The sequence below is a fragment of the Coffea arabica genome, chromosome 11c (assembly GCF_036785885.1).
Source record: "Coffea arabica cultivar ET-39 chromosome 11c, Coffea Arabica ET-39 HiFi, whole genome shotgun sequence".
NCBI classification, from domain to species: Eukaryota; Viridiplantae; Streptophyta; class Magnoliopsida; order Gentianales; family Rubiaceae; genus Coffea; species Coffea arabica.
The window spans coordinates 45,178,858-45,205,002 of NC_092330.1; the positions used below are offsets into that span (position 1 = coordinate 45,178,858).

A 26,145-nucleotide genomic window follows, 5' to 3' on the forward strand; every position below is an offset into this window, starting at 1 on the left:
TCCACTAGCCAGATTATGCATTTCTATGACTGACATCTTTCAAATCACAAAAAAAAAAAAAAAAAAAAAAACGACTGACATCTTTGCATCTTTTAAAATCTTTTTCCAATCATTTGACTTAATGCTCTACAAACACTCCATCCACCTTCCGTCCTTCCTGGATAAGATCCGGGCTTCTACATTTAATTAATTGTTATTCGTAACAAATATAAATATTATACATATGTATATGTGTGTCATGTAATCAATGATAAAAATACATATACATGCTATCAATATATAAAAAATTGCAGCCCGCGTCCTCGAGTCCTTGACTTCAAAATAGCCCACTCCTCCGCAGTATTAATCATTAAGTAAATATTTGATGGATGAATGGCAAATCTCTTGCTACCAAGCTCTCACTCGTGCTGGCTCAACCCACCCTTTGGCAAATCTATGGGAGCATGCGCGGGGCGTCATCCTGGTGGGTCTGGAAAACTGCTCAATTTCATGAACAGAATGCATTAGTAAGTACAGTAGAGAGAGAGCAGGGGAAAAGATGTCCACCTGAAACAACCAACCAAACCCCGCCCCCCGCTCACAAGTTGGTCGGTCCAATTGACGCAATGGTACTTTTTTACCAGCAAGAGTTTCGACGACAAGAAAAGGTTCGCTCATCCCACCTGTAACATCAACCTAGGATTCAGGAAGCAGCGGCGAGTGAAAAGTGGATGGATGGATATGTTCTTTTACGCTTTGGTTGGTTAATAATTAGGTGAGAGCCGTTGTGGGGGGAAAGAGGAACCTGCTACGAAGCACTTGCCCTTTCCGTAGATAATAATAGTATAGCATACGCTCTAACGCACCTCCCTTCCTACAAATCCCAAAAGCGGAGGGCAAAGAAGTAATCGGTTTATCAGTTATGCACATCGGTTTCAAAAGATTTTTTATTCCTTGACTCTTGGAAAAACTCTGGTGCTAACAGACACATCTTCCAATCTTCATCGTACTAAAAGTGCTGTTCTGCTCTGCAATGCGCCGGGACTAAGGAGACGTGTTCGTTCATTTGGGTGCTGCTGAAGGGATGATTATGTGATATAAAATAAGAAGAAGATTTGCTACTAAGAAAGCTTCAGACGATTGACAACTCGTACAACATGCAAAATTGAGGGAGTACCCAGGCCAGTGCAGAATACAGAAGCAGAAATCCACCACATGATGTATGTAGGAAAAATGCTACTAAAGAAGCTTTCTATCACATTTATCATTCATTCGGTCCAAGAAGCCAACCTGGAAAGGGCAAAAAATGAATCAGCGGATAATAAACCAACAGGTAAACAACTCCCCGAATCCTAACACTGCTGATGATTAGTCATCACATATTCCGGGGCTGATAACAGTCAAATAGAATGTGCCCTCCCTCGTCGAAACGCATGGGAATGATGGCACGACAACAAAATAATCATCGACGGACATGATTGGGATCCTAAACTCACACACGTAATCCATGTCGAAAGGAAAAAGGCTCTGGCTACCTTATGCTCAGGAAATAACATCATTAAAATCATGGTTTCCTTTTTGTTTCACACTACTCCAACCAGTCTCCACAAAATTCCATACGAGCTTACGTCCTCTTTAGTCCTGAAAACTGGACACGGATTGGAGTTTGCAAGGGCCAAACGCGATTTAACATCTAAAAGCCGAAGACACCAGTCAAAACTGTGAGGGAACTACATCCACCAAAGCCGATCTGCATGACGTGGGAAGAAATACCTCCAAACGCTAACTGTAAGTTAAATTCATCACAAGCTCAAGCAGTAATCCTGGGATGAAATTTGTAAATATCTTTAAAAAAGTTATCATCAATTTGCAGGTCCAACTCTTTTCAACATAAAGCAACCGTATGCGAATTTATAAGATAAGCATCCCTTTAGCTCTGTTGGAATAAATTCCACTATTCTGACAGCCAATTAAAATAAAGGATAAATCACCTTTTTATCCCCCATGTGTTTGGTGCTTCACCCCGTAACCTCCCTATATTTTAAAAATTTATATATAACCCTTTTATGATTTGGATTAATGTGTCACCAATGACAGACCACGAAAAACAAGAACTGGGAGAAGAATGCAGTAGGGCACTTGATCTGAGAATCTTGTTGCAAAAACTTACCGATGATTGGAAAACAGCTTTACTAATTTTCACAATGCAATACTCCAGCTCTTATGCGGTATTGGCATTGTTCTGCAAATGAAGAAGGTAAAAGCTAAACGGAAGACTTGTATTGAGCGAAATGGAAAAGCACAACCAAAAAAAATCCAGTGCACGCAACAAGAACAAGATATCATCAGATGAACAAATAGTTGCAGTTATTATTGCATTATCTTTTTTGCGTTTTTACTTATATTCATTTTAACAGCTTTTGTTTTTAATGCTTGATCCATCTTTTCTTATTTTTACTTTGTAAGGGAGCGGAGTGAGTTGAGGTTCAGCGATTTGCCAAATGATATTCCCTGTTGCAGCAACCCGCCAAACACAAACTTGCATGCACAAATCACATAACCCAAAACGACTTGAGGCTTGGTTGAATTATTTTACAATCTAATAGCTAGACCACTTCCTCAAGCTGTTTCACAAACCTAAAGGAAGATATCATCAAAGCAGAAAAAGTGGGCAGTTATAGGGAAAGGGAACAGCCAATACGAGCAAAACCTCCCAATGTGTGACTACTAGCATTAGCCATACCCTCATTTTGTTTAAAATCGTAAATAACATGACATCTGATGTTTAACCAATCTGCCCATCCATACAGCCTAGGCGATTCCACAATAACGTTAATCAAAACACAGAAGCCTTCTCTGTGCTAATATGGCACACAAAATATTTAAAATCATTGTGTAGTTAAAATCTTCATGGATTATTCAAGCGTACCAAATTGGGGACTTGCAGGCTCTCAGGATGATAGTTATAATTCAATCATTCAAACATACTCGCCAGATTGAAAGTACAAGTTCAAACAACAGAGCTTACCCTCGACTCTAAGGTCTTTTTACTGTCACTGAAGTACTGGTTTGGATGATTAATCCCAGCAACATAAGATGTGCCGTGAACAGCCTCAAATGTCAAAGTACATGCCAACTGCACATTGCTTTCAGCATTTTGATTTCCAACCCCAAGCAAAGAAGCGAAATTATCAGAGGCAATTCAAGACAACAAACAACACTGAATACTAACCTGGTAATGTTTATTTCGCACTTTTTCCATTACATCCTCTAGTGCACGACTGCCTACTCCCATCCTTCCAAGGGCAGCTCTCAAATTCTCTTCACTGCTCAAGAAAGATTGTCCAACTAATTATTTCAGCCAAAAAAACTTTTAAGCCAAAAAAGAACATAGAATTATAAATGATAATGAGTACAATATAAGCTTAAGTTTTACAAAAAAGTATTTCTGTTGATGATGACGATGATAAAAAACTGACACTGATAAACATGTCAGCATTTCATCAGATAATTTTCAACTTAAAATCAATGGTATAGAACATGGTACCAATATAATTGGACTGCTTTGACTCAAAAATATAAAGAAAGTCATCAGAAATATGAATTTCTTGAAAATTCAAGCAGGCACAATGTAAAAAATTCAACATATAGAAAATAAAGCCTGTTACATTATTGCAAAGGTCTGACCTGAAATGACGATATGGACAACCATGATGATCTCCAACACCAGGCATCGAAGAGATAATTTTTTGGCACGAATAGGGAGTATAATCCTGCAGTTACCACAAAGAGAGTTGAAGAAAGTTGGACGCTAGTGTGAAAAAATTGGCCAATGCACCCATGCAGAATTTCACAAATTTTGAAATGAGTTGTTTGATTAACAATAAGGAAGAAAAATGGGGCAATTTGAACAGATAGAGTTATTCCAACATGACTACAGCTCACATGGAATTCAATTTAAATCTACTCAGAAAATTGTTGAAAGTAATTTGAACAAGATGATTTTTATGTCATACACAGAAGAATCAGGAGTTCTCTCATCTTTGTCCTTTTTTCTCCAAGTTTCCACGGAAATCTAGAAGCAATTAACTTAGTTTCCTTTTCTTCTCTTTGTTTATGTTTTCTACTGAACACAAAAGATACATTAATCTTCAGTTGTGCATATTGTATCTCTATAGAAAAAAGGTCATATTAAATCCAAATATTTAAACTTAAAGAGAAAATTGAGAAGCATCAGAAACTGAAAATAACTCACTGTTCTCTTCCCTTCTTTTCCGTAATTGTGGCGTATGCTGTATGCATATTCTTTGTCAAATCTTTCAGCACCAAACTGCAACACCCAATGTGCACTTAAAAGGCTATTGCAGCAAATTAATAAGAGCAAAAGAATTTTTCTGAAATTTTGCCTCTGTTAGGTCTTATGGTACAAAAAAAAAAAAAGCTATTAAGATTTCGTATGCTAAGACTTTCTTGTTTTTTTCAAACACCTAATATGCTTTTCGGTTCTGTTCAACATAACAAGTCAACACGATGTTAGAAGGTAGCAAACTCTGTTGATGCAAGCATGTTGAATGATATATACCGTGCAGTCTACATAATTACCCAAAATATAGTGACTATTCAAAAAAATAAGAGTTCAACTTGGGGCGATCAATGAATCTAACTTCTCAAATACAGATGAAATGGCATAAAGCTACATCTTACTTTTCTTGAGAATTCTGCTTTCCAGAATGCAAGAGCATCGTCTAACTTCAGTCCAACACCCTAAAAGCAAACACTCAACAAGAAAAAATCCATAAGAAACATCCATACATGTGCAATAAAATGCTACGATACAATTCTCAGAAATTATTGCCACCACTTTAACTACTATAAAACAATTGTGTCATTTTATGCATACGAAAGACCAGGTTTGACTTCTATAGATAATATTATATATCCATAAAACAGAGTTGTGTTAAAACATATCTAATATCTAGGACATGCAAACCTTGAGAAATAAACCCAACTGCATTCTGCCTCCATGCTTCAGATGGTGATCCTCTCTCAACTGCATCAAAGCCATGCATATCATGGAGTAAATTAAATAAAATGAAGGGAATGCATATCCTAAAAATATTGTTTCAAAATTAAACTTCAATGGACAATAGCTGAAGAAAATTATACAACGGCGAAATATTAAAACCTCCAACCTTCTCAAACAGATGACGCATGCACAAGGGAAAAGAACTCTTAGCCACTTGGTCAATATCTTTTAAAGAAATTTCTGTAAATTCTCTTGGCTGCAGAAGAGGTTCAGCTATATGATCAGGATTACCTTAAATGGAAATGAATCACGGGCTACAGACGATCATATTGCATCTGTCAAATACCTGACTATAATCCGGACCCAAATAACTCGAGGATAAGGATTCAACGAGCTACAAAATAACCAGCGAAATAAGAATAACAAATTTGAGAAAAACAGAAAAATGAAACATAAGAATTAATTCACCACTCACAGGCGTCAAACGATCTTTTTCTTGTTCTCTGATCATCGTTGTCCATTTTCTGAATATAAAATATAAAAGCTAAAGACCATCGCAATCTCTTATGAGATTTGAAGCAAGAGATACTAGGCTAAGAAATCTAATACATGAGACACCAAGACAGATATCTCCCGACGCCATATAACAAGACAAATCAAACAACTAAAGCCTCGACTAAATCGTGTCTTAGATCTATCCATGCCCTATTTATGCAATTATGCAGCTGATGGAGAAAAATTTTAAAAGCCAAGGAACGTTTTTTGGAACTTTTGGGAACATTAAGGACCATACATCAAAACAAGAGACTGAATTTTCAAACAAATAGGCAAACTACTAAGATATAGAGCATATTAGTGCTGACTGCTGGGAACAGAAGACACAGTGCAAACAGACCACCGTCTACGGTGCAACTGGAGGTTTGGAAGGCAATAATACTGCCCTTGCGCAAGCACACTTGAGGTCATAGTATTAAAAAGGAAATGGCAAATTCATGTGCAACAAAAACTGCATAGCACCAACTGATACAGATTAAGTTTATTTTTGCCCAATAAAAAGGCAATGCAAAAGTTTAGGGTCAGTGAAAATTAACTACCTGTTTGTCAACACAAGTGCCTTCGAAAGAAGAAAGCGAAACTGTGTAACAACAAGAGATACCACCTGTAAAAAGTCGTAAATACATTGATCAGGTAGATGGAACCCAAGTACATACAGATGTGAATGAATCAGTAGGCGCTAAATTCACCTGATTCATTGCAACATACGCTTGGCCTTTTTGAATATATACTCGGCGGCCTGCCACAAGCTCGGGCACTTCTTCAAATGGCACCTTCATTCATCAAATTCAAGGATACATTGGAGAAAAGATTAAGATGACCACAACTTCTATTAGACAAGATGCTCATTCAACTCCACAAGGTAGAGGAGGCTCTTTTGCAACTTTTAAAGGAACACGAACTACAGCATTTACTTCATATACGAATAAAAATTTTCTCCTTTATTCGAGAATTATTAGTTTTGACGAACGTACTAAAATGATAGATTATAGTTCACAATCACCTAAAGATTTAACTTCTGACATTCATATAGACGTCATGCTCACCAATCAAATATCGGAGGCATGACTAAATGCGATTATCACATACAAGGAAGTCTTATAGGCTTAAAGGAATTGCAAGAATTGCTATCGATCTATTCTCATAATGCTTGTCAAATTAAATCCAGATCAGCACAATTACGTGTGTGACAGTGCAAACCTCAAAAGTAACTTAGAACCCCATTTGGATATTCTCTTATCAGGGGAGGTGGGAATGCAACATTTACCTTGTAGAATATACCATCACCTGCAGAAGAGAAAGTGGAAAATGTATTAAAATCAAGAAATGAGAGGATTGAAAGTAAGATCTGAAAATTCATCAGTGACAGGATCAACAATCACAAAAATTGGATTGGCAAGTATGACAGCAAATACCACTTGACAGGGATTGACCAGTTGAACGCGCAACTTGGCTCAGTTTATCTTTCACATTCTGCATAGGAAAAATAGGAAAAAAAAAAACATGTATCAGATGTTATTGGTTGACAAATGCATTATCACATAAAGAACCAGCATGTACAAATACTAATTAAACAACTAAACTCGAGGAATGTTAAGCGAATGAAGATCATGAAGAACATTTCACTGCAGGAAGTGTAAGGTAAAATAATACATAAAATACCTCATATTCGGCGCTGGTCACAGTTTTGTAAGGGAGATGAAATTCTGCCATCAGTGCCCTCTGCAGAGAGAACAGAAACCTGAAATAATCAGCAATAAACACACTGCAAAGAAACCTTGGCCCCCATCCCAGGCCCCAATCCATGAAAAGAAAGAGGATAGCCGTCACAAATTACTCAATCACACCTGGGCTTCATGAGTTTCAGACCGAAAACGGTAGCGAAACAATGAAGTCTCCATGGAAAGAAACCATTTTCTCAACTCTTCCCTAAAACATAACATTTCAAAAAATAAAATTGACTATCTAACAATACGGAAAACAGACGAACAATATGAGAATTACACGTGGAGAAAAAAAAAAGTGAAGAATCTTACGTTCTACAGTAGACCAAACGAAGGACAAAATGGGAGATTATGTCCTTGTTGACAACTTCAGAGGCATGCGGATGGCTCATATGCAACTTCCACAACTCACGTACCTAACAAAAAGGCATAAACGAGTCCAAAGAAAGAAAGGAAATGTAACGTTCTCAGAACTGGCATAAACATTACTGCATCTGAAAAGAAATGGAAAGGACATCGTCTACCAAGTTTTCCATTTCATCAGACTTCTTTCCACGCGATAGTCCATCCGAAATCTCTTTTAGAACTGCATTTTCACGATTCGAGACAATACTTATCTATCAACAACTCAAATTTTAGCATGTGATGCATCCCAAGAAAAACGTCTGGGGAAAAGAATTTCTTATAAGACTGCCCAAAAAATCTGATTAAAATTTGCAAAAGGCTTTCATCAAATGTAGTTCAGAGACTTAATTCTTAAATTCACATACAAGTCGATTTTTTGTACGTTTAGAAGAGAGGTTGTGCTTTTAAGGAACCGGTCACCGCACATATACTCAATGAAGAAACAAGCCTAATCAAGAATCCACCATAAACCCGTCTGCTTACAAACAAAGTCTAAAATAAGTCCCATTTCTTGCTTATTTTAGGGGGAAATAAGAATGGATCTGTGGAATCTATGGTCACTAAAAAAAATGAGGAAGAGTGAGTGACCTCTGAGGCGATCCACGGCATAAAGCTCGAAATCTTCCAGTCGAACTTGGAGAGCAGGCGCCGACAGGTAAAGAGGCAGGGTAGGGACGACGTCGTCTGCTTCGGCGGGCTTCCTATGAGATCTTAGCCCTTCCATTTTTTTTTTTTTTTAAATTCCCCCTTTGTGCTTTTCCTTTTGCCGTTCAGCCGTTTCTGAAGGTTGGCCGGGTGGAGGGGGCGTGGGGGGCGGGGGTTGGAAAATGGCGGGAAATGTTTTCTGGTTCCCTCCATCTACAATTCTGCATTAAAAAAAAATGACGTCCGTTGGGGCTCAAGTTGTGGGCCCTGAGGAATTTAGGTCGTTCAAAGATGGATCGGGTGAAAATGGGCTCTTCAAAAAATTTACGAATGGATTTGTGTGGATTTATGGACGCAATTCTTATTTCCCTCCAGCACACCCCCCACCCCGGCCCGCCCCCCAAAAACACACACAAAAAAAAAAAAAAACAACTCTTTTTTTTTTTTTTTCAGTTATTAAATACAGGTACCTGTTACTCTACATTTTCTTTGTTCTTGGATGTCAAGAAGCTAAGCCGCCATGTGCTTTTCTTGTCCTTTCAAGAGTAGCAGAATCGCTCTCAAGCGCTACATAGTTGATGGAAAAATTGAACCGAGCTAATTAATTAAAAGGTTTTATATAATTTGAACGTCAGAGTTTTGTTGAGTGCATTAGAATTTGGACATCTTTGTTTGGTGATGCTTCTCACCCATAGGTTTCATTTTTCATCCGCTTAGAGCAAATTGAAGCGAAAACGATCAAGCTGACAGATGAAAAAGAAAGACCAAAACATGATATAAAACTTCAAAGAGCGAAAAAAACAAAAATTGGTTCGGCCGTGCGTCTCGGAATCTTAAAGCAAGAGCATAAGGTGGTAAATCAAAAACAGGGGAAAAAAAGGTTAATTTAAAGCAGTAATACTCGACTCGACTCGAGGGTTTTCCACTAGAATCATCAAATCCAACAGCATTACCCAAGTTCAATTTCTACGTTATTCATCAAATGGCAAAATTAAATTAAAACAAGAAAGAGTCAAAACTGCATCACGGATATGAGCAGCCTCTCATCAACCTGCTGCAAAAAAACCTTGGTGCCACACCGGTACCATCTTTACTCAGACTCAGACCTTGCGAATCTTAGCGATCAGAGACCACACGTCAAATGGGGCAACAAATCAGGGAAAAACAAAACGGATGTGATTCCACGCATCCTTTTCCCTTCCAGAAGTCTCACTATATAGGCAATAATTTTATCCAGAACTTCATACATGTATCCTAAATTAACCTTGTAAGCTGAACAGAACCCCTACAAAATTCGAAGACCATGAATATGGCTTGGCACCCCGCACGCGAGGCGAGAAATTTACTAGCCAATATAGTGTTTTAAAAGGGCAAAAAATACATCCTTTCTCATCTACGTTTCATGTGAAAAAGCATGATAAATATTAAATATTGAATGAAAGCTTCGCGCTGCAGCTTCTTCTCACCATATTAAAAGCACCGCCAGAAGACTTTAGGCCGAAGATACCAGAACCAGAAGACTCGTTTGCCACTTCTGAGACAGGAACGTCATTGGAAATCTGAGAACTCCTTTTGCTGGACATTTCAACTCCATTTGGCATTCCATGCAGCTGGTGAAAAACACAAAATCACACACTCACTGTGCACGATGATATCTACTACACAAGAAAGAAGCCAAAGAAGAGAAACTCATAAATTACCTTCAAGCCCGAGTCTAAGACACCACCTTGCAAAGGACGCTGGACAAAAGAAATAGATACACAAGTTGAGTGAGGTATAAAAAAAAACCGAGTTTCAGTAGAGAGATATTCAGAGAAAGGATAACAGAAACGAACTCCGAAAAGCCCAATAATGATCAATAACTTCGTATCTTACGCCATCGACGTTACTATGTTAAAAAATGGCAAGTTCAATATAGTAAAAGTGAACTTCAATATAGAAAAAAAAAATGTTCCAGATCCAGTCTATAATAACAGTTAAATTTCAAAATGATAAGCATTTTATCTTCGTATACAGGCAACCACTCCACTTGCCTGCTAAACATTTTCAAGCACTGTGGATTTGAGCATTTTCCTTGTCATATTAACGTCTTTTCATGACAGGAAGTTAGCATACCTTGCTGGGCCCATTAGACGAAGATGACGATGGCGCTTCCACTGAACAATTAGAAGGCAATGACACAGCCTGCAATAACAGCAAAAGGCAAGGGAACCAATAAGTGGACTAGGCATCAAGATGGAAAAGAGCAACCCAGTGTATTAAGGAACAGCATGTTCATTCTCTTCCCCCAGTATTACTAATCAGGGGAACTACAACCACCTTGTGGTAAAATGCAAGCTTTGATCAGCAATACAGTATTAAGACAAGTTTCAATAGGTTGGCCAAAAACAAAGTAAATAGCCATCCACCAGCAAAAATATTTTCAACTCAGCTAAGATAATTCTGCAGAGTCTAACTTGAAATATGCTAACAAAAGTGAAGCCTATGTGATCTCCCATGTCACAATGGAGGCAATCTAGGATTAATCCAGTACTCAACCCATAAATTTCTAAGATGAGTAGTACCACGGCAGACATAGGTTCATGAGTTTCCTCTAAACACCAAAAACCAAATGTCTTACAGAGATATCATACCCTAGATGGAGTTATTTGCTGCTTTTCAAGAGCTGGCCGAGATGAACTTGGCAATGTACCCTATAAAATCCCACAAAATGCATTTAGGAAGGAAACACTGCAAAAAGGACAAGCTTTTATGATGTAAAGGGATGCTTCTCCTGCCTCAATAGGATCCAAGGTTCTGCTATGTTCTAGATTCTTCACAAATGAAACCAATCTGCCAACCCCGAAGAGTGTTTCACCCTGCACACGTGTGATAAACCATGACCATGATTATTAGCCATTAAAACCCCCAGCAACACAATACACTGAACAAAAAGAAAAGAAAAGTGGAAAAAAAACCTGTTTCCCTTCTATCTTGCTGATTTTTGTTTCCTGCAACATATGAAGTACTTTATTTAGTAACTAGACCAACACAATAATGCTTCTGATGTGGCAAGCTCCATGAAACTCAATAACATGGATTACCAGGGATCGGACTACATGGTGAACTGACTGTACATCGGCACCCATCAATCTCAGGTCCCCTCGTAGTTTAGACACCTGTACAAGGTCCATGAATTAGAAGGAAACACTAACTCATGAAAACAAAAGGGCAAAAAGACAATTTTGCATTTACCAAAATACATTTTACTCGTCCTACCTCTTCTTTTGTGGCAGATGTATTACCCGCACATTCATCAATTTTACTATCCACACCATCAATTCTCGAAGACAAATGGCGCTTAGTGGCCTGGACAACACAACCAATCTCAAATACATTGTAAATCCATGATCAATTATCATGTAGCTACATTCTAATTTACCTACTGAAGACAGAATTATGATTCTTGAGAAACCAAATACCTATGGAAATATATTTATTTCCTTTCACAAAGTTGACTCTTAAAGGCATAATCATCTTTAGTCACTTCTTGCAGCTATTTTCCAGTATGAAATCTTAAAGCAAACAACCATCACCATATATATTATGTGAAAACATATAAGCAACATGATATGTATGTAGCTGACGAGTGTTATATGAGTACACAACTTGAGGAGCAAAACTGCAATACAAAGCAGAAGCAGGTCATTTATCATTAACTTTCTCTGTCACTGTAATACTGTTAATCAGTAATTCCTCACTTCCCCCTACCCCCTTTAAGTTCCCCTAAAAAAATCAGAACTCTCTCTCTCCTTCTCTCTCTCTCTCTCTCTCTCTCTCTATTGGGCCCAAGGTTGACGGTATATGTCCATAAAGAAGGGCAAAACAATATATATATATATATATATATATATATATATATATATATATATATATCTGCAACAATGTCAAACACAAAATGCAGTTCAATAACTCTTTAACTCATGCAGTAATTATGTGAAGAATGTCTTTGAATTACTCTCCTACCCAATTAAGTAGCTATCCTAACCGATACAATATGGAAAACTTACAGAAATTGCAGAATAGACACTCTCAAGTTGTTTGGATACACTAGAACACGCATCAGACAAACTGCGTCTGGTTGCAAACATCATATCAGAGAGTTTCCAACCCTGCAAGCACACAAAATAATTTAGTAGTCTACATCACTCTTCTGTCAACCCCTTCCCTGCCCAAAACACAATGATACACAAGCAGAGGAGAGGAGGAATAGACCTTAGTAGAAAATCCTATTAGGCTTTTGATTACTAGCAAATACCGACAGGTGACGACTTGTCACCCTTTTGCATAGAACAGAGCCTAAGAAAGTTTCAGCTTTTACACAAGGAATCATACGTCTTAACAGCACCACAGCCATTATAATGTCAAACACCCTAACCTGGGTGGACAACTTTTGGTACATGCAGATACCATGGGACAAACTCTATGTGATACGGAGGGGGAAATGGAAAAAAAAAAAAAAAAAAAAAGACAAAAGGAGATTTTTATACTCAGATTCAGACATTGTGCGAAAACACATTATTTACCTTCCACCATATACAGCCATATCCAACCACTATAACAATCACAATTACACCATATCTGCCAGAAGCTGCACAAATGATTATTACAAAGGGTCAAGGATTGAAAATTGCAATAAAAAAGCATACTGTTAAAAAACAAAAGAAATATGGCATGAATAATCGGATTACAAATAATATTAGCCTATTCACCCCTGCAAAGTCAAATCAAGATATTCTTATTTTTCTATAGAGCTACAACTTGACAATACAATGCATAAATATCTACATTTAGAGCTTCAATTTCAGTGATAAGAAGACAAAGCAAGTCATAGGAAACTTTGGATTCTATAGAACAGAACACAGACATGTTGGTGGATCCATCAGTGTCCAAGATAATTGGTTCAAATTTGAGAAGCGTGTATGAAATACGGTGGAAAAGCGGGAGAGCAGCAGATAAGGAGACAACATTTTTTTTTCTGTACAAAAAGGAGGATAGTTAATGTATGAAATTTATGCCACGACAGAGATTGCCAATTCATGGAAGTGTCTATCTTGTGAGGTTTTACATTGGAACCACAGGCATCCCAAAAGCAAAAGAAGTAACAGCTCACAAAACTTTCGAGGCACCAGATCACTTGACCACTTAAAAAAAAAATTACCACCCTTATACTCAAATCACAACAAAGCTTGGTATGAAAACATCATTAACACAGCTATAGAAACCAAGACAGAACTGCATTCAACCAACCAGAGCCACCACTTGATGTCACAATTGTAATTGATCTATTTGAAGCCAAAAGTTGCAGCTCCTCTCGAAGGCTATTAACCTGTCAGAATGAAACATTGAGTTAAGCTATTTAAGTAGATCAATTGAATGTATAGAAGACCATTAGAGATAACATTGATGTAGTTAAACGGACCACATCTTTTTAAAGGTGCAGATTCATACAGAAGTTGGAATTTAGAAAGGATTAACTTATACAGCCAGGCACAGATCAATTTCTTTTTTTCTTTTTATCCCAAAATTTCCAAAGCCCCAGGCCATATATCAGTTCTATAATGTTTACAAGCAATCTCCTAGACAATTAAAAAAAATCTTTTAGGAAAATGACAATGCAAATGGTATGGACATCATAAAGTTCCATGACAAAGTACAAAGCAAATCAGCTAACCTGACCAATCGCCACTCTCTAGGCTTAAAGATTGTATTTTCAGATGGCTGACTGCTGTTTAAAAGGGAACTATGCACACAAACCCTCCAATCAATGCAGATTTAATCAAGTGGAAGGCTATCAACAAAGTAACTAAAGAGCAATTCTTTTAATATGGAAAGTGTGGCCTCTAAAGTTGCCGCTGACTTATAACTAATGTGTCACAATCAAATCCTATCATAAATCCCTAAGTACATCAAAGAGGAATGTAGATTTAACACCGCAAGTATACTGAAAGTGCACTGTTTTGAAAGAAACCAGTGAAATGTGACACATTCTTTTAAAACTTTCACAAATCCATGGTAATTTAAAATTATAAGTGTGCTGATGCTGCATACACAAAAGATCCAGGCACCATAAAGATGAAAAAGGAACACTCTACAGCAAAAAAGGTAAATAAAGAGCATACTCTGTAAAGAAAATACAAGAGAAAGCTTTAAACCTGTTGCATGAGAGAATCATTCTGTGGTTTGGGCTTTGAAGTGGTAGATTCATCATGTCTAAGTTGCCTCAGAACAACCTGCAATAAACAAACAGTGACTGTTTTTATAGGAGAAAGATGAGCAGACAGCAAAATACTTTTTAAGAAGAACATAGTATGTGGAATAATAAGATGCATTCGGTGTCCAACATGAAATATACCTTCAAGGCACCTGAAAAGAAGTCAGAGACATCTGATATTCGCCCTTCTTTAGCTAAAACTGATCCGACAACGCCTACAAGATTCACAAGTGACATCTATCAACACTTACAATGCTTCTTCCTCGTTAATTGAGAAGAAAACACCTCAAAATCCATTTATACAGCTACAAATATACATAGACACTTTGCCATGGCCTATACGGCACCAAATTCTTTTTCTGGAAATGTCTTCCCTTTATGGTTAGTATTTCCATTCTAGCATTATTTTTCCATAGTAGCCAAATAAGAGGAATAGCTTACCCGGACTAACTTTTGCTTCTCCTCACCATTATAGAAGTTCCAATTAGCCCAATTGCTTAAGTATCACTACCTCTTGATAACCCACTTAAAAGATGATTTGAGGTTTAAATTCCAAAAGAAACTCCCCACTTCAACTGAACCCAATTCAACAGCATGACTGAAACAATGAAATAGACGAACTAATGTACCTTCACCATAATAATTACCCGCCCACTCAAAATAATTATCAAATTGCAGCAAATTTACTGGTTTGCAACAAGCCCTCAGTAACCATCTTAGCAAATGAACAGATGACATTAAAGACAGTCACTAATTTAAACATCTAACCAATTAATTAATCGCACGATAAAAATAAATACATATCAACAGATAATAAAGTTCAGAAAAGAAAAAACAGAAATATAAAAATGACGAATTAAAATTTAGGCACCTGCACCAACGATGATAGTTAGCTTGCCGAGAGGTAGGGCCATCCGCTGTCTGGAGAATCAATCAAAAAGAGGATGTTACGAACTGAAGCATTAAAGCTTTTTCTTTTTTATTTTTTGGGGTACAGTGAATTTCTTTTCTTGCAGCTAAATCCCTGATTGTTCTTCAGAAACCAAACTTCAAAGTCGGCCTCGTGGTTTAGTGTGTGTTTGTGTGTGAGAGAGAGAATGAATCGAGCAAAGGTGCAGGGGAAGAGTGAAGAAGAGCTTGGAGAACAAGGCTCTACTTAGGGCTATTAAGCGTCAAGTGGGCCCAGCGAGCCGGGCTTCCATTAGCCAGAACTCGGCTCGAGTACGAAGTTCACTGTTCACCCCTGGCTCTCAGCCCTTCTAAACTATTATTAAATCCAATTTTAATTTTTGTTTTAATAAAAAGGAAATTTGTTGGAAATAATCAAGCAAAGGTCCAGTTTAGATATCAATTGTTTAGAGTTTTTATATTTTGATGTAATATATATGAAATAAAAAATAATTAAGAAATTTATTAAGAGAATATCTTAAAATTTTTTGGCAGAAAAAACGCCACCAAAGTCTGGAGCAAATTAAGCATAATGGGGCAATTCATGCACAACTTTGTCTGCCTTGCATGAAACCCAATTAACATTAATATGAGAAAAATCTGACAGCTAGGATTTTGTTTCTTGAAAAATCGTGGATTAAAGGGAGATATTAACAATCCATCCCTGCTACTTGCCAAGGTTGGGCTTGGGCCTCAAACAAGTTGAATTCAATCGTAGCTCGTTTCTTAATTGATCTGATTGTTACAATCCTGCTCATTTTACACCTGAAAGATTTTTAGCTTTTAACAAGCAGAGCTCTAGCTAAAATTCGACCCAAGTCACAGTTTTACTGCATTTGTTTCCGCTTTTTTTTTTTTTTAAGACTTTCCGAATGGTTAATATTACCCCAAATTTCAGCAGTTTTGCTGGGAAATTTCCATTCTGTGGATCAATAACAGCAACAGTTGGGGACTAAACGTCACTCGAGGGGACCCAGGTCAGATGACTTCGATATTTGGGCCTCCTTCGCAAAGGAAGATTTTTGTACCCGTCGGGCTTCCTTGATGAAGATTTCAGTTCATAAAATTTGTAAATTGCATATTAACACCGTGTAGTTTGAACATTTTATCCATTATCCCGTATGATTCTTTTTTTTTTTTGTCACAACAATAACATTCCCATGACCTAATCTATCCTAATCTACAGAGACTGGGAGCCTAAAAAGGCTGTATAAGGGATTAGCAGGTATATAAATCTGACCAGACAAAATGAGTGTTCTAACACCTCTTTTGAATTTTTTTTACTGCAAGTAAAATCCAAACCTTCGACATGTAGTTCAAAGAGAGAGATAGTCCCTTTTCGGTGGTCATTGAGTTAAACCTCAGTGGTTATTATCCCATATGATTCTACTGTTTGGATTGGTGGGTATCCTGAAAACAAGATTTTGTTTTTTAAATTTACAGTAACACATTAAAAAAAATGTCTTTCAAACATACTCCAAATGCACACAATTTCAAATGCATTAACCAGAAAAATAAAATAATAAAAACAAATCTATCACCATTTTTTTTCACTCACCACTCATGCCCTTTCCTCTTCTCCTTCCTCTACTACCACTATCGACCTTCCCTCATTTCTCGTCCTCTTTCTCTTCCCACTTTCTCTTTCTTTTTCATCCCTCTTCATTTTTCTTCCCTTTCCTCCCGTGGCTGATGCAACCAAAGAGAAGGGAGGAAGTGGATGAGAGACGAGGAGGAATAGATGAGCGATAATAGATGAGGGAAGAGGAAAGAAGCAGTGACAGGTGAAGGGTCGTAATGTACGGTGAGTGATGGTGAAAATACATCCCAAAAAACACGTGATCCATGTGGACTATCTACAATAAAAAGTTTTTTAAATACAATGATACAGTGTAGTTTTTTAAAAAATTCCAAAAACATCTAATCCATATGGACTCTATATAATTAATTTTTTGTTTTTTTTTTCCACATTTCACACTTCCAAACGGTATATCTATATAATTGGGAAAGTTCTAGGGTCCGTCTGGATGGTGTGTATTTTGAATGTTTGTATAAAATTTTACCCTAGTTTATTGTAGGATTTGAATAACAACTTTTTTGTGGAGAATTTGAAAAACTTTTTTACTATTCTTTTTCTTTCTTCCTTCTTTTTTTCCCTTTATCTTCTCTCTTCTTTTTCCTCCTTGCCACCGCTACTACTCCAACTACTATTGCCCAACACCTCCACCGCTGTCACCCCTCTCTCTTTCCCTCTTTTTTTATCCTTCATCCTTCATCCTTCTCCTCATTTTTTTCTTTCCTCCCCTCTGCCCCACCCTCCTTATTGGAAATAGAGGAAGAAAAGGAATGACATATAAGTGCTAGCCCATGGACTATCAAATAACATTGGATTAACCATTTTAAATATGTGATTTCATATCAAAAAGTTATTGGACCATTCTAGTTGGATCAAGGTATTTAAATGCTATTAAAACGAATCTCACGTAATCTTTGCATGAGGTGAGTTTGGACTAAGCAGTGTTGTGATTCAAGCTGCGCAAGGGAGTGCAATAAACTTAGTGTTATGGAGAGTTAAATACCACGTTCAACAGGAGTCACTGTAGAATTTGCAAAATTAAGTATCAAGTTCGATGCGGGCCACTTTTGGAACCCGTGCAAGTGGCATCTAGAATCTGAATATGATTAAGTGGATAGTATGTATTATAATCAGACTTTGCAATGATGCAAAATTTCTAGGGTGGAATAAGTAAAATGTCCAACATCAGAAATGGAGGAAGGAAAGGAATGATATATAAATCCAGACCCATTATCAAATAACTTTGAATTGTCCATTTTGAACCTGTGGTTTAAGTTCAAAAAGTTATTAGACCAGTCCAATGGACTAAGAGTCTTGGAAGGAAAAAGAAGATGAGGAGGGGAAGGAAGAAGAGGGAAGAGGGAAGGAAAGAAAAAAAGGAGGAGCGGCGACACCTCCTGTTGAGGTAGGAGATGGGGATGAAGAAGAAAGGAAAAAAAACTCCTGTATTTTTTTTTTTTTTGGTATTTTGGTGTGTATTTTGAGAACTTTGAGATGGTTTTTAAGGGTTTCTATCCACAAATTTGTTAAAAAAATACTTATATATTAAAAACAAACCTTCCAAATAGAGCCTGTGGTTGACTGTCAACTTATGTTTGGTAAAGTTTGTGCTTGATTTTCTAGTCCTATGAAGGAAAAACAACAAAAATTCTGGCTCCTTTTATCTTTACTACGTCAAACGGGGATAAGAAGTTTTCCCAAAATGCACCAGTTTATTTTTATCCTTGGTACCGATAATTTAATAATTTAATAGTCATGCCATACACTGCTTTTCTTCTTCTTTTTTCTTCTTATTGGGTTGATTAAATTACTGTTTCTGTCATTCCTGTTAACTCTTTTGATGTATGTTTTTTCACCAACATTATACTTACAAATATAAGAATTTCAATTAAAAAAATTGAAGCAAATTGCAATATGTATATCAAAATAATTAAAACAACAAAATAATGGGAATTGCTAGTCAATAATTTTTTTTTTAACAAGGATGAAACTTTATTGAGGTCAAATTAACTAGAGTTAACTTCAAGTGATATATACTTCTTGGTTTATTTACTTTCGGCTGAGGATACCTTGATGTCAAAAACAAGTTAATTTATGTTCCGTTACTTGAGTTGTGCTAACGCAGGACTATTCCAAAATTCATCCAACAATTTATTTGATGACCATGTCGAGCTTCAGTCTACTTGCTTGAATTTAAAATAACAAAAACTGGGATCTGACTAAACATGAAAAAGAGTTAAATATTCTACATGTTTGCGTTGGATTAGTAATACAACGAAACAGTTCACGCAACATTTTTGTGGCTACATGGTTTTATTCTGACAGCTTAAGATGAATCAAAGTAAGAATGGGCTTATCTATCTATTAAATAATGGAAGGTGACGAGAATTGACAAAATGCCGTGGCATTTGTCAACGGTCATAGGAAGGAGCTCTTAGTTCTCAATCGCTGCATCATTTTCTTGACAATTTACATGGGCTCTTTAGGGACTTGGAATAGAGATTAATACAATGGTTGACACGACCCTTCTACAGTCCAGTCGACTGCATTTACCTGAAAAAAAAAAAAAAAATCCAGTCGACAACTACATTACCACTTCTAAGTTCTAATACCATATATTCTGATGTGGCAAAGCACATTTTTTTTTGTAGATTTTATTTCGACAGGGTGCTTTCATGATGTAGATTGAATATTTTTTAATTGAATGGTGAAAATTAAATGCGAAGCACCAATTTTAATGTATCAAAAAATGTATGGCTTTTTTTTATCATGTTGTGTTACCGTTTACATTTATTATATTAATGTATACATTCTTTGCATTAGTGTCTATAGTATATCTAAGGGCTGCAATAGGGTGGCACCTTTGTCAAATAACTCCCCCCATCCCCCGCCTCCGTCCCGTTTCCCCTACGGTTCTCTGTGGGGAAGAAATCAACCTATCATATATAATAATCTACGTATTTACAGGACAATTTTATCATTCATTCTATCTCAAAATATTTAATAAAAACATGTTTAAGTACTCAACTTTAAACCATTTAACGAGTTACAAATACTAATGACTAAAAAAAAATTAGCAACTTGTCAATACAATAAAAATGACATTAAAACATCCGATTGAGATGTAATAGGACCAAATCACAATTGTTTGTTCACTTACAATGACACAATTGTAAACAACAGTAAATAAGATTAACAAGCTGTCAAGATGGAAACAAAACACAACGAGTCAAGTTATATTCATGTATTCAACAAATCCAGTCAAGTTGATTTCTCACATTCAACAAATTAAAGATGCTCAACAATAAGTCCAGCTTTTCTCTGCATCAACCTAGCTCAACAACTTCATAACATTTGCTCTTCATCAATCTCGAGATATGATAACTCATTTAATAAAGCAACCCTAACATTTGATGCCAAAATGAAAGAAGAAACTAGTCACCAAGCTATCGTGTATAACAAACAATTGGAGAAAATCAATTTAGATGAATCAAATTTCTTTAATACTTGTTCAGTAACACAATCAACATCATCTTCTTCATCAAACAATGTATTACATGATATCCTTTCCGAAATAGAGCACGTAGCTGCACCAAAATAAAAAAAAAAATAGCCATAGATTTAATAAATAAAGAAATACAAAAAAAAATTATATAATTTTCAAAGTAGAAATTAAATCTTTTGTATACCATTTATTTTATTCCATACCCAAGTGCGAATACACATATAGTACTATTGGTTTAGTTACTTTATTAAATAATAGATTATTACTTACTAGTCATTAGAGATACACAATTATATTATTAAATATAAAAAATTAGATTATAACTAAATTATTGAATTGTGTGTGTATATGTATTATATGTAAATCTATAAATTTAAATAAATAAATAAATATAATTTTTTATACGAGAGAGACGAGGCGGGAGATGAAATAGGTGTACGTTGCCCCGGCCCTGCCCCGTTTTAAGGATGGGGCACCCGTCCCGTTGCCACGTAACCCTTAAGTGTACCGTATTGTCATCACAGGCGACGATATCGGATCCTAATTCTCGCTTTGACAAGTCCATTTCTGACATTTGCGCCGGGAATAATTGTGTGAGATGCACGCGAAAGCCCCCATTTGGTTTGAATTTTGGATGCAGTTTAATGGGAGATGAAAGTTGAAACCGCAACCGTTCATTCAAGAGCCTTTCCCTCTGTTGCTGCTGCTATTTCTGTTGCTAGCCCTACTCACTCCAGACTTCCTGTTTGTTCGTTCTTTATTTTTCGTTAATTATTTGCTGGATAAAAAGACACAGAGCAGCACCTATATTTCAATAGAGGATTTACTTCAGTAGCATGTTGCTATCATGTGTTAATTAAACTGAAAGAGAGCTAAAGAAGCAAGGGCTTCCGGACTAGCAGTAAAGTAGTTATATAACTTGAGAAGCAGACGTACCGCCGTTCGCCTCAAAACTATTTCGCTTCCCCGCTTATTCCTTCCCGTCACAGGCCTTTTCTCTGGGAAAAAAAGGGGTCGAGGAAAGCACATACAATCAAGAAAATTTTGAAGTTCCAGTCGTGCATTGGCATCCCAATATCTTCCTCCACCCCTCGGTCCCCCCCCCCCCCCCTTCCAAGTAAATTATAGGACTACATCCACTTTGTATTCCTAAACTTGTACGTCATTTTTATTTTGGACCCTAAACTCTAATTTTAGACCCTAATTTTTCAGGCGTGTCCCGATTAAGTCTAATTGACAATTTGGTTATCAAAAAATAACAAGATACATGATAGTACGAATCAACAATGATGTGTCATGTTGTTCTAATTGCAATATCTTTAAAATATTTTGCCACTTTTAGAACATTAATTGTCATTGATTTGCACCGTCCTTCATTTTATTAATTTTGTTAACAATGTTATCGATTGGACTTAAGTGGGATAAATATGAGAGATTGGGTGTAATGCGTTCAAAATTAAAATTTAGAGTGCAAAGTAAGAATACGGTACAAACTCAACTCAAGGGGTGCAAATTGGGGTTAGACCTAGAATATGTTGTCGGTAAAATTCACGCAATAAAATATTTTAGGCAGGCATTCGCTGTCCCCATACCATTCAATTCATGCGATGGGGTGAACGTAGACACGGGTTCAAGGCGAGCTATGAGGCTATCTATCATCAAATAATTCCACCGATTTATTCTTTCTTTGCAACAGGATTATGGTGAAGTTCAGAGAAACATTAATTAATCTTGCTGCGGTTATATACTTTTTTAAAGATCTAAAATCATCATTACAACATGGCAGTACATATCAGAAGGAAGTAGTGTAAATTTGCATCTGAGTCAAGATGTGCTCGAAGTTATCTGTGGATTTCTCGATCGGATGCGAATGCATCCCCTCATAAGTTGTCACCACAACTCCTTCGTCTTTAGATAGCCTCTGCACTTGCTTCTTCACGTTGCAGCCTTGATGCGTGCAGCGATAGTAGCTCCTGTACGTTGACAATTACAACAAAAATATATGCGTGAGAAACAAGAAGCAAGTTTTATCCTTGTGCACGTATGTATAATGTGCGGGATGGAGATCTAGACAGGCTAAAATACGCGCGATTAGAGTAGAACAGTTTTTATTCTTATACGCATATAATATGTGTCCATTTCTGATAATAATCGGGCTTTGTTCTTATCCTGTTTTCGAGATCTCGCATAAGCGGGCTGCTGTTCCACTTCCAAGTTCCAGCCCCCAATCTTTGAACGGTAGGAACTAAAACTTTGACTGGCATTATTCAGTCTCCAGCCAGCCTTTACCGTCAAAAGGGTCCCAGTCTTTTCAAACAACACGAGGAAGAAACGTGAACCCTGGACGCGTTCCTGATTCACACATGCATGTATTCAATTCACATCTGAATGCATTACCAGGACAACTAGAGTGCTTCTGCTACTAATTGTTTTGTTCAATTCCTTATCCTTCCTCAGTTTTTACAAAATGTCTCGAGTACACTACACTGCCTTAGCTAAATCAAACAAGGCGCCGCCGACAATAATTGACGAGATCATACGCAGGTTCTCAAACGAATTATCCATTCCGCAGCCATGAACGTGCATTTCTTAGATTTCTCGCAGTCATGTTTTTCTCGATTTGTCCAGGGACAGACATACTCATCAGCTAAAAAGGCGGCCGCCATGTGTTTTGACAGATCCAGAACTGAAGGGTTAATGTCATCAATGACATCACCGGAAATTAACTGCGCTTCCAAATTGTCAAGGGCACAACCCGGTTGGCTAACAAATTAAATATAGAGGGTCTCGATCACAATTACGTATTCGGGTTGGACGATTATCAAACATACACTCGTCTGATACTCCACACTTATTAGCGCTTGAATTTTTTTTCGGATTTCAACAAGTGTGTGCGTGTGTGTGTGTCATTTGCAGCTTGATGAAGCTGGCAAGTAATTTATGACCAAGCCGGCAATAGTTGACGCTCCTTCCTCCAGACAGCACAACGTAAGAACTAAGTAGTGAGTTTTGGAGGTTTATTGATCACAGTGTTATATTTATCAGTCGTAGATGAGCTCTGACTATTAGCAGAACCAGAACAAGTTCCGACCGAGAGAAACATGATGAAAGTAGTGATATTTCATAGCGATTTGGGGTCTGGTGGTCTACTCTAATCCTGGACCTTTTAGCGCATCAAGGACATGTTTTACGTGCAAAAATCCAGCAATCAAGGTCTACGTACGCACTGCAACTTTATCTCTTACTACTTGATTGGCCATTCCTTCTTTCATGGCTAGATTCTACTCATGATCAACTAGTAACACTTAACATATACAGTAGTATTTCTAATTACCACTTAAATTCTTGAACCGTCTAAACTTAGCCACTTCATTGCGCAACAGATTGTAGAGAGCTAGGGAGCTTAACTGCATATATATATGTATCATCCAACCACTTCAGTAAATGGCTATTCTAGTCTCACAGGGTAATAGAATCAAGAACAGACGATCTCTTAATTGGACGAGGTCAGCTTTTAAGCATGCATTTAAAGTTGTACCGAATTCCCATTCCCATTGTTATCCATCATCCTATCTAAAGCTCTAAACGTTGTGATTAGCGAAGTGACAGTGCTTTTTTACTAATTACGAACTTGTGGGAAAAAAAAATTACAACTGTCGACAAGATAGTAGTGTATAAGCAACTCCAAGCGGAGGAGGTCCATTTACAGTATGCATGACTGCTCCACGAGGACCAACCATAATGAATAAACATGAATCTCAATATATTTTTTTCTACGTTAACCAATATTCTCTATAAGAAAAACCCATGTTCTCCATTAGACGCACCATCTATAATTTATCCAGGTTCATTGCGTTATATAATGTCCTTTTTCTCATTTCCCCCCCCCCCCCTAACCAGTTGTGACTTTGATCACCATACCGGAATCCTTCAAATGCAAAATGCAAGGGAGGAATATAAACGGTGCCTTTAAGCGTTATACCATAACATTTTACTATCAGATTAGTAACCATTATAATTCCTTTTTGAGTCTAGTAAGTAGGGGAAAGCGTGAAGATGGTAAAGGTGCGTGCTAGCTTTAGCTGGGTGGCCTGGGTCGAAGCTAGGAGCGACTAGGAAGCCCTCAAGAGCTCCACCCGACGTACTGTAACAAGGTGTGGTCCAACCTAGGTCCTAATTTATCTCTTCTTGGTTTTTTTTTTTTAAAGAAAAAAAGTTTTAATTTTAAGATTTATGCAGGAACAGTTAAAGAAGCCAAGTCTTTTGGCCCATTGTTTAGTGTTAATAAGGAGTTTTTTTTAAAAAAAAAAAAAAAGAAAAAGAAATCATTAGAGTTCAAAAAAATTGGAAAGCATTAGACTTTTTTAACAGTAGAAACCTTTCTAAAGCTAAACACAAATTCGAACCATCAAGCCTAGTAAAAACAAAGGATAAAGTTGGAAAGAAATGGCGTTAGTTGATTAATTGTGTCATCTGTTAACTGAACGCCTAGGTGTGGTCGTGTGAGAGTTTCTTCAAGATCGATCTAGCCGTTCTCAACTAAGAAACTGCATCTCCTGTTCTTTGTTGTGACTGCTAATTATTGGAGTTGAATTATTTCTACCCAAAAAAAAAAAAAAATAGAGACGTGGAACTATACTGGCTTCCTAAAGATTTTAATTAAGCATGATCAAGACCTTCCACTAATCAATCGCTTCAACATGCAACGACTAGATCTTGATAAAAACACGGGCTGCTGCAGCCTAAGACGATGCATAAAGAATCAAAAAGAAAATACTACTGTTGAGTGGGGATTGGAGAGGAAACTACCAACCTTGGAAATTTGTTGTTTTTCACAGCCTTTTGTCCATATTTCCTCCATCTATAACCGTCATCAAGAATATCAACCTGGCTTCTGGTTTGGAAAGCATATCTGGGCTTCCTAATTTTCTTGTCTGCTTTTTTCTTGCCCGATTTGACCTCAGTTTCAGTGCCAACAAAGCTGCTGCTGCTCCGGGAAAGATTACTTATAACACCTGAAGTAGGAGCTTCCACGCTAGACATCAAGCCTAGTACCCCATTATTTGCTTTGTCATGACTTTGATGTTCAGTAGTGCCTGTGGCATTTGAAGTCATCGGGTTCATTAATAACATAGGAGCTGCTGAAGCTGAAGCTGAAGATGTTAATGTTGAAGAAGAGTATTGGAAAATCGGTGAATAATTTTCCATGACACGAAAGAGGGGTGCGGGATGGGGTGGGTAGTTGTGGGAGAAAGGGGAGGGGAAATGAAGAATTCCAAATAAGGAAGAATATGGTTATATATATGCCGTGTGCATAATTGATTACAAAGGTTGAGGTGCTATGACTAAGGGGGTGGACTAATGAGAGGCGGCTGGAGTTGATGGCTAGATGAGTCCCGTCTGCAGTCTGCTACCACATTTTTTTGGTATAATTTGGTGTCGTAAACGGCACGTAAGGTCAAAAAGGATTTTAGCAGTGATGGTAGTTATTCTAGCGCAAATCCGGAAATGGGGCAGGATCTACAACCG

The 26,145-nt window shown here is 37.2% G+C and overlaps 3 protein-coding genes across 10 annotated transcripts; all 3 read right to left on the reverse strand.

The window, feature by feature from the left end:
• Positions 1–179: 179 nt before the first annotated feature.
• On the reverse strand, positions 180–8,495 carry LOC113716860 (probable DNA primase large subunit). 7 transcript variants are annotated; one of them, XM_072070518.1, is made up of 21 exons: positions 8,278–8,495; positions 7,809–7,870; positions 7,597–7,700; positions 7,408–7,489; positions 7,223–7,282; positions 6,976–7,033; positions 6,828–6,847; positions 6,250–6,333; positions 6,100–6,164; positions 5,481–5,529; positions 5,352–5,399; positions 5,172–5,261; positions 4,970–5,029; positions 4,684–4,743; positions 4,235–4,309; positions 3,667–3,752; positions 3,212–3,305; positions 3,008–3,115; positions 2,150–2,221; positions 1,515–1,765; positions 1,217–1,269 (listed from the first exon to the last, which is right to left on the reverse strand). In XM_072070518.1, exons 1-19 carry the CDS (start codon positions 8,411–8,413, stop codon positions 2,201–2,203), a joined length of 1,362 nt encoding a protein of 453 aa, XP_071926619.1. In that variant the 5' UTR covers positions 8,414–8,495; the 3' UTR covers positions 1,217–1,269; positions 1,515–1,765; positions 2,150–2,200. The 7 variants fall into 7 exon arrangements, with proteins under 7 accessions (XP_027097185.1, XP_071926619.1, XP_071926618.1 ...); XM_072070517.1 differs by having other exon boundaries at positions 1,476–1,765; XM_027241379.2 differs by adding an exon at positions 1,971–2,013 and having other exon boundaries at positions 1,217–1,765.
• Positions 8,496–9,476: 981 nt separating this feature from the next.
• LOC113716861 (uncharacterized) lies at positions 9,477–15,841 on the reverse strand. 2 transcript variants are annotated; one of them, XM_027241385.2, is made up of 14 exons: positions 15,459–15,841; positions 14,729–14,802; positions 14,529–14,606; positions 13,624–13,702; positions 12,900–12,964; positions 12,384–12,485; positions 11,593–11,682; positions 11,418–11,492; positions 11,292–11,324; positions 11,112–11,192; positions 10,968–11,027; positions 10,450–10,518; positions 10,035–10,073; positions 9,477–9,944 (listed from the first exon to the last, which is right to left on the reverse strand). In XM_027241385.2, the coding sequence occupies exons 1-14, from the start codon at positions 15,499–15,501 to the stop codon at positions 9,759–9,761; spliced, it is 1,074 nt and encodes a 357-aa protein (XP_027097186.1). In that variant the 5' UTR covers positions 15,502–15,841; the 3' UTR covers positions 9,477–9,758. The 2 variants fall into 2 exon arrangements, 1 of the variants encoding a protein (XP_027097186.1); XR_011822962.1 differs by having other exon boundaries at positions 9,905–9,944; positions 10,368–10,518.
• A 6,428-nt stretch (positions 15,842–22,269) lies between these two features.
• On the reverse strand, positions 22,270–25,896 carry LOC113716523 (probable WRKY transcription factor 75). The gene is made up of 2 exons (XM_027240902.2): positions 25,430–25,896; positions 22,270–22,589 (listed from the first exon to the last, which is right to left on the reverse strand). Exons 1-2 carry the CDS (start codon positions 25,822–25,824, stop codon positions 22,409–22,411), a joined length of 576 nt encoding a protein of 191 aa, XP_027096703.1. The 5' UTR covers positions 25,825–25,896; the 3' UTR covers positions 22,270–22,408.
• Positions 25,897–26,145: the final 249 nt, after the last annotated feature.